This window comes from Chaetomium globosum, genomic scaffold, assembly GCF_000143365.1.
Source record: "Chaetomium globosum CBS 148.51 scaffold_1 genomic scaffold, whole genome shotgun sequence".
In the NCBI taxonomy this organism is placed as follows: Eukaryota; Fungi; Ascomycota; class Sordariomycetes; order Sordariales; family Chaetomiaceae; genus Chaetomium; species Chaetomium globosum.
Window position 1 is genome coordinate 5,786,512 of NT_165976.1, and position 8,467 is coordinate 5,794,978.

General features: G+C 56.9%; 3 protein-coding genes across 3 annotated transcripts; 2 read left to right on the top strand and 1 right to left on the bottom strand.

Annotated features, from left to right (window-relative positions):
* Positions 1-1,788: 1,788 nt before the first annotated feature.
* On the top strand, positions 1,789-2,396 carry CHGG_01868 (uncharacterized protein; the record flags this gene model as incomplete). The annotated part of the gene is made up of 2 exons (XM_001221088.1): positions 1,789-1,932; positions 2,208-2,396. The coding sequence occupies 2 exons, from the start codon at positions 1,789-1,791 to the stop codon at positions 2,394-2,396; spliced, it is 333 nt and encodes a 110-aa protein (XP_001221089.1).
* A 2,859-nt stretch (positions 2,397-5,255) lies between these two features.
* CHGG_01869 (uncharacterized protein) lies at positions 5,256-5,558 on the bottom strand (the record flags this gene model as incomplete). The annotated part of the gene is made up of 2 exons (XM_001221089.1): positions 5,256-5,347; positions 5,459-5,558. The coding sequence occupies 2 exons, from the start codon at positions 5,556-5,558 to the stop codon at positions 5,256-5,258; spliced, it is 192 nt and encodes a 63-aa protein (XP_001221090.1).
* A 1,238-nt stretch (positions 5,559-6,796) lies between these two features.
* Positions 6,797-7,792, top strand: CHGG_01870 (uncharacterized protein; the record flags this gene model as incomplete). The annotated part of the gene is made up of 1 exon (XM_001221090.1): positions 6,797-7,792. The coding sequence occupies one exon, from the start codon at positions 6,797-6,799 to the stop codon at positions 7,790-7,792; it is 996 nt and encodes a 331-aa protein (XP_001221091.1).
* Between the last annotated feature and the right edge of the window lie 675 nt (positions 7,793-8,467).

An 8,467-nucleotide genomic window follows, 5' to 3' on the forward strand; every position in this document is an offset into this window, starting at 1 on the left:
ATCCGTGATCTTCAGACGCCAAGCAGTTCAGCCGATATACCTTGGCACTGCTGGCGATCTTCTTGCATGATAAACACGGGCCTCCCTCGTTGTCTGGATCGAGGTTGCACTGTGATTAAGGGTTAGGTCGGCTTCAAATTAAGGAGGCGGATACGCGCTTACCCGAATCCGCTGCATTCGGCATCGGATGCAGCTGCCCATCTTCCTGGTCAGAGCCGTTTTTTCCCGAGAGTCTTGGTCTTTGAACGGCCCGCGTTTGACGGGAGTGGTTCTGTGCGCTGGGAAAAAGTCTAGATCCTGGGCGCCTGCGTTCTCTGTGCCCGGGGCAACGTCGAAACATTGAATCGGATGGAAGCGCGACGGCAAGCTAACAACCATCCCGTGCCCGTCGTAAGGCGATGATTCACTGATAGAGTATGGGGGCGGCACAGACGCCTGTTTGTGTGGGCACGTAAGGGGGCGGTTGTATCCCCAGGCTCGAGAGTATCATGAGGACTGTCGGCGTTGCCTTCATACTTGACAACGGGCGAAACGCTCGGGTAAATCATTTCCTCCCGATTCGATACCGGGCCGGAGGCCCATAACCCCGCTCGGGTTGCAGCGGAGGGTAGTTTGATAGATACTGAGCCATCAATGCAGGGTGGTCAACAAGGATAGAGCGCACCCGGGTCTGAGCTGACGGGTGCGGGGAGCAGAGAGGCTTGAGACTGCGGCTGCACTGATACCACGGCGGTATCCACGGCCGGTGGGCGGCGATCATCGTAGTCATATGATGGGGGCGTTAAGAGTGGTTGGTACGGCGCTGGCAATGTTGTTAACTTTCCTTTACGAAGCACTGTGTCCTGGTACGAGAACGGGAAGCCTACCTGGCTGAGACTCGAATGGTGGGCACATGGAAAAGCTCGCGAAGCAGTCGGCTAGACGCGTGCCCGTCCAACCAGTTGCGACATCCCTCACAGGGAAAAGCCCATGTGATTTGTGAACAGCACCCGTACCTGCATCCGGCTGGCCAGCCGGCGGGCCAGACAAGGCGGGCCAAGTGGGCTCTTCTCTTGCCCGTGATGCACGGCTGCAGGCCATCGGTGTAAGGAAGTGAAGGCATCGAGGCGCTCGGGCTCAATCGAGGTTTCTTATGGAAGTGATGCTGCCCCTCCAAATCGGGATGCTGTGGGTGGCCGGTGAAGGGGTACTGTTGGTTGCTAAGGTCCAGTAGAGCGTTCACGGGCTGGTTCAAGATCAGAGCAGCCTGCTCCAGCACATATTGCCGAGATTCTGGACGTGTCAGATAGAGAGGACTGGACGAGGGCAGCACACAAGGCGGAGGGCCCTGGTCGAGTATATATCGGTGGTCGGGTGGCAAAGATAAGTTGTCAAGGAGAGCCGGCGTGTAGGTCAGGTCATAGAACACCGACTCTGCAGGGGCCTCCTCGTGGCCATAAGCCCGCCGCTTTCTGATATTGGGATTCTAGACAATCATTGTCAATTGACCGCACGTTTGACGAATGAAGAGGAAGAGCTGGGAATGGGGCGCGGACCGGTGAAGGTTGGCAGTGACGGGGCAAGACAGGGGGATAGAACCGGAGAGAGCTGAACGGGGGATGTGCGTGTAAGTGACACGAGAGAGGGGTGGACGGGAGGAGTGGGAAGGGGACATGAAGCAGCCACGAGGACGATCTGTGATTGCCGCCATGCACCCTGCCGCCTAGCCTAGTATGAAAGACAAAATTCTTACCATGATGTTGACCAGGCCCAGGGTAGGTATTATGTTAGGCAGGACCAAGAAGAGCGATGGCCCAGGATGCGCGAGGTGGAGAGGTACCCGGCCTGCAAGGGGGAGACAGGGGAGCGAAGGTAGGAAGCCAACACCTGGTACGCGCCTCGGGACGACTAAAGGATAAGTCACGACCGTCCGAAGGAGGTGGGGGGTGCGTGGTGTGTGGACGCCCGGGGCCGAGCATCTCAGAGATGCGCCATCGCCACGAGGGACGAAATAGCCTGGATGGGAAGCGTGGAGAGTGATGCGGGCGCACCTCAAAATGGTACCCGATGCAGCTGGGGGGCGGCGGGAAGGAGCCGCGACGAGGGGTAGGGTTGTAACAAGATCGGGGTTGAGAGAAGAAAGCAGGGGGGTTGGCACAAGCCAAGAAAACAGCCGGAAGACGAGTAGCACAAATTGCTGCTTGTCTGGTGACTACCACCACCCCCAGGGCCGAGCCTCTCTTTGGCTTCGGCTAGTGTGGCCGGGGCTGAGGAGGTGCGGCGCCGGACGAAGCCGCCGACCTGACCGGAGCAAATGCGGTTTTCCCTCGGACGGTCGCGAGTATGGAAGAACGACTGACTCGGGCGGCACGATCACTGCCCGCACCAACGTGGCGATGGACACCGGGCGGCCTTGAGGCTCCTTAACTGTCTCAAGTTGCGCTACACTGCCGACGTGGCGCGGCTGCCGCGAAGGCGCGATAGACTGGCGAGCAGTTCCAAGGTTGGTTCGTCCCAAACTACCTGATGGAATGGCCGCTCGGGAGTGGAGATCCGACTTCGACTCGGACGGCGCTCGGTGCTGTCTTGCCGTCGAGTGCTGCCCAATTATGGCGAGGTCCTCTGCGAGGTCAAGCGGGTAATACACGCGGATGTCTCACGGCACACATCGAATGGGGACCGTGATTGTTGCAAGGTGGAGTTCAGAACAACCCGTGAAGAATGCTATTGTCTCCTTTGCTGGCAAAGGAAGGATCCGGTGAGAGCTGTGAGGGATGAAGTGAAGAAGAGAGGATTCACCGAGTCGCGGGAAGGACGCGCCTGACCACGTCTTGCCCCTTCATCCTTGCTGGTTCCTGGTTGACAAATTCGGAGGCGCGACCAGTGAGCGGAGCAGGTCCGAGCAGGGTGAGTGCAATTGCGGGAAAGTGAAATGCGACAGCGCCGGGTTTGGCAGTCGCAAAAGTCGGTCATCAGGCCACGGGATGGAACGTGCGAACGAACGCCTTCTCTCGAGTCGCACAAGACACACTCGACACACTCGTTCCTCATCTCCCGACCTCATCCGCGATAGGTTGGGAGGTCTGTCAGCGGCCGGCTGGATTCGACGGCCGACTGCCGGCACAGCCATCCATACATGACATGTCCCGGACCTCCAGAGGTATAATGACAGAAAGCTATACCCGCCTTGAGTCTTTTCAACCATTCCTTGTTCAAGACGGCGGGTAATATCCTTGCCCAACCGACGGCGTGGGACTCCATTCTTGCAGCCAATGGCTGATTTGAGAAGCAGCGGGGAAGGTTCTAGCGCATGGGCCTGTTGTGCTTGGTGGTCTTGGCACGAGCAGCTCATTCTCAGGCCAGGGGCTCGGGCTGCTTCCATTGCTGACTGGGTCGCTCGGCCACGAGCGTTGCGCTTTGGAGGTATGGACATGATTTGGCGCGAGTTCGAAGTGCAACCCGAGACGCCCCAAGGACCGGTCCCCACACCGATCAAGAATTAGCTGACTGGGCTGTCGTCGACCCCGAACTCAACAACTACACTAGACTCGATGAATCCAACGACTGTGCAGGACTGACTTGCAGCAGAGATGCAGTGGCTCCCGCGTCCCCCACAAACCTGGAATTCTTGCGTTATCAAGATCCACTTTTGAGACGTCGCCGGCACTGCCGACGATGCATCCATTCACAAAACAATGTCCACGGAAAGCCTTCAAAGGACGAAGGGCGACGATCACGGCTCAAACCGAGCCCCAGAGCAGAGCCCGGCAGCCACCCGATACTTGAGTACGCAGTATATCAATATACTTGTACAAGAGGGATTTGGCAAATGATCGAGGCTCCAAGTCCAACTCGTGACCTCGGAATCGACCCATCGCTGTCGGGCCGACAAGCCACATCGGATGAGTGGAAACAAAATAATCGGCCCAGCTAGCCATTTTTTCCCAATCCAGGGGCGCCGAGACGAAAGAGGGACTCAGGCCGTTTTCAGGGTCCTGCTAGGGCTCGGCGCCTATGTACGTACATACATGTACAGAGGTACACACATCCTGGGTCCGGAAGCGAACCCCAATTCCCACAATACCTCGGGTCAGTTGCCGACTGCAAAGACAAAAAAAAAAGATGCGCAAACATGAGACTGATGGACTGCGAAGGATGGGAGAGTGCCAGGTTCATTCGGCATTTCCGACCCGCTGAATCCGGGCCCAACCGACCGATGAGGGGCGCCATCAAAAGCATTGTTCCGTCGTTACCACCCCACCGGAATGGTTGCTGACCACCCCCTGCTCACCGGTCAATATAACCTTGCAGATAATGCGGGCCCAGGAGACGACAAAGGGAGGCCGGGTTCTGCAGCCGACAACGCGACTGCTTCGCCGGCATCACCTCAATCACTTCGCGGGGCTGCACTTGGACCAACTCCGTCGTGTACCTGCCTGACCTTGGCAGGGAAGTTAGAGTGTGCCGTCACTGAGCCTCGGTGGGGGGATCACACGGCAGTCGGCCGCCCACGGAATTGTCCCAAGATGCCCCGCGGATGGCGGTGAAAATCTCGCAACCCGAAGGATGCTTGGTCGTTTACTTTGGGCGGTGTTGTTCGGCCACCACCCTCCGGCGCAAACATTTTCGGCCCCGGTTCTTGGGTTTCGACCCTGTGGTTCACAAGCCGCTCGCCGTGTAACACCGGCACTCAACACTGTTGAATCGATGTCGGCCCACCCAGAGAACCTTGGCGGAAGATACGGCTACAGTTAGGTATTCCGGGGCGCTTCGCTCGGCCCTTACTATGGGCAACGCATTCCAGCTGCCTCCCAACATGGGGTGAACCGAAATAACCGCCTGGGAACCCTCCGTGGGCCGTCGAGGGTGTGCTCCAGACTAAACCATGTGACGACAAGCAGTGGGCATACATGGTCCAAGCCACTATCACCGGATTTATTCATCGTACCTGCTATCCTAGAGCAGGATGTCACCACATGGAGCTTGGGGTCGCAACAAAGTTCATATGATATGGGGTAAGCCTTCGCCCAAACCTACCGGGAATATGATTGATCCTCGAACTATTAGTCAAAATGTCTGGAGATCCGAGGTCCATGGACCCCCTTGGCATGAGGCAAGGCCGAGTGCTATGTTTCAGCGTGGGCTGTGAAAAGTCTCAGGTAGGTGAAAGAAGTGCCTAATAAGCAAGAAATGCTTCCGGGATCAGCCACGAGCCCCGCGTCCCATCAATTTCTAAAACAAAGATGAGCCCAGGCGAGTCATCTAGGACTCAAGCCCTACTCGAGCCAGAAGGGCAGACCGGCCCACCTCCCAGGTCTGGGTACGTCCTGTAATGCGTCTACCTCCGCCGAGCTGACAACGAGAGGGTCTGTTGAACATTCTTCCCCACCCAGTTGAGCTAAAAGGCGATGTGCAAGACGAGCTGTAGGGTGGCATGAGATTCAGCAATTAGAGGTCCTAGCGTACAGAAAACACTCACATTCTACCTCAGCCAGAGTGCTGACTTTCGCCAACGTCAGTTGGACCATCAAACTGGATTCATTTGTTTGACTTAGCCCTGACGTCCCGACGGTAAGCATCTCGAAGAAGCTACCCACTGGCACTCCATGCCAGACTCGACTCATATCTGCCTGCAAGCGTCTAAAAAAAGGACAGGAATGAACACCCCCCCCCTCCTCCTCCCCCTTCCCCCCGTCACCTTTCTCTCCGTCGAATCTTCACATAGAACTGTCGTTTGCTTTATCCTGAGAAACGAGTTTATGGTTCATAAGTTTCTTTTCTTGTTTTTTTTTCACTCGCCAGTACTACGCATGCAGATGTGATGCAGCCCACAAGTTGGACCCGGACTTGGCTGCCAACCCGAGCCAGATGTTGATACCTAAAGATGGACCTTACGCGAGCAAAGGTGGAGCGCCCCTGCCAACTGTATACGGCCTACACAGTACGTCGTTAGCGCTTTCCTGAGGCGGCCACCGACATTGCGGTCGCCACATCTGCAAACCCCGAGCCCATGAAACAGCTTCCATCCTAACCAGGGTCCGAGTCTGGCCCAACGGATGCACATCCGGGGCAGCAGCCAAACCCCTGGCACTGTCGCGGGTTCCTCCTTTCATAACCTCCGGGTCGCTATCAATCTGTCACCCATCTGTCACCGATCACGGACTCCTGGTTTGAGAAAAGATTACAGCCAATCAGATATGATCAAATGTTTCTCGGTTGAGTAGCTCGAAATGTTCTCTTCAAGCTTGCAAAAAAGTTCTTCGGGCATCGCGCTTGACTCACTCGGAAGGGAAACCGCTCAACATCCCTGTGTCTGGAGGCTGCAGTCCGCCCAAGTCGGCCGAACCTCGAATGGAAAGCACGAAAAGCGCTCTGTTTTCGCCGCCGCGAGCCGTGGGGGAAACTGCGCTGGCCCGTATCGGACCCGATGGAGACTGCTTTCGTCAGGGCTCGCTCGACTCGGCATGACCGTTCTATCGGGAAGTTGCAGCCGGTGAAATCCCCCAAAAGCCCGGCCAACGGAAAGAGTGACTCGGGCAACACTCACCGCTGGAACTTCCGGGTGCCTTAAGTCTTCGAACCCTCTGTACCTACCCCCCCAAGTTGCAAAACTTAGACTTGTTAGGTACCTGTGGCTAGTGGCCTCGTGCCTTGCCAACAGAAGTAGGAAGGTACGCCGTGCCCGTTGGCTGACTGCTTCACCCGTCCTTCCCGGGCCTCTCGAGGACATCCAATTCCATACTCTTGTGCTTTGCCTTGTGCAGTCCGCGGCTGCTCTCCCGAAACCACCGTCTGACCGGCCCTTCTACTCTTCGCCATGGAGCTCAACTCGGCAGCGATACACGATGTCATCCATCCCACGGCCGTCTTCAACCAAAGCCAGGCATCGGCCCGGCGCGAAGCTCCGACGCCGTCAAAGGGTGTCCTTTGGGAGGATTCCCAGCTTAACCCAAAGAACCGGCTAGACAGCCTCGAGCTTCCTCTGGCTCCCCTCTTCAGGATTGACGGCTGCACAGGCCTGGGAACGCAGTATTATGCCGTACCGATCTTTCTCCCCGACATGCCGCCGATCCGCTTCGACGTCTTCATCCCAGAAGAAGCGGTCACCTCTCCAATTCTCCGCGAGCTACTGGATTTGAACGTCGCCTTCCACACGAAAGACGCACCGAGACTCCGTCGACTTGGCATTTCTGCCTATATAGTTCGCGTGCTGCAGGCCTGGATATCAGAGGGCGGTTATGGCACTTATTCGTCACTCTCTGAAGCAATGCCCTTTGGCTCCCGCATCATCTTCGAGGCTCTGAACTTCGACATCCACAAGACGAAGATCTCTGTTGTGCCGACTTACTATGTGGAGAGGCAGCTGCTAGGGGTGTCGAGACTGGATGAGAGTCTTGGCGTTGCCCCTGGCCTCCTCCCGAAGGCCGTCGACGTCGGGAGCTTGAAGATCCTCCGGGTATTGTACGAGAGTGTCTGCCTCGTCCGTATGCCGAACCATGGGCCCGACAACAAAAACGACAGTCTGTGGATTTTCAAGGCTCTAGCTAGCAGCACCAAATACCTATTCGTGGAGTTGCGAAATCTTCTACAGATGGAACCGCACCCCAACGTCATTTCGAGGCCTGATTATCTCGTCACCAAGCGCTGCTTGTTCGGCGGCAAGACAGCGGTGGTCGGTTTCCTTTTGCCCTTCCACGAACCTGGTAGTGTCCGCGATACACTCCCGCTGCTGCGCATCCACAACCGCCTGAGCTTAGAACAGCAGGTGAAATGGGCCCATACAACTGACGTCGGCCGTCTTGCACATCTGTGAGCGAGGCCGTATGTTCTATCCGGACCTGCGGCTCGACAATATACTTCTTTCCGCCGCTCACGATGTTGTCGTGATCGACTTCGAGCAACGGGGTGTGTGGTGTGAGTTCTCCGCACCGGAGGTCAATGCGATCGACTACGTGCGCGTTCTGGCCGGCGAAGAAATGGCCGAGGCCAACCTCACCGCCCCAGAAGGAGCACGCCAACACTTCACTGCTATTCTCGACCGACTTCTCCCTGGTTGGGATATCCTACAGGCATGCGAAGATTACTCTTCGCCTCGACCACATGGGTATTTAAACTACAACATCCCCTGGCTTTCCCTAGATGAGACGGAACAGGAGGCCGCGACGGTGTACATGCTCGGGCGGGTCCTGTGGTGCATTTTTGAGGGCCAGAGTGGGCCACAGGAAGCTGCCGTCTGGCAGTCCTACCAGCATGAGCCGAGCATCGAGTTCCCTACCTTCCACTTGACGCCAACTGCGTTGAAAGGCCTTATTGACCGCTGTACGAGAGGCAGGCGTGATACGCTGTCTAGTTTGGTCGTTAGACGGGGGAGCAGGCTTGTCCTACGGGATAAAGAGAGTAGTAGCGAAGATGTGCTCAGGGTGGCTCGTGGCTGGTGGCAAGATGAGCCCCCCCCACGGCGGAGACGTTTCTCGCCCAGCGTGAGGAA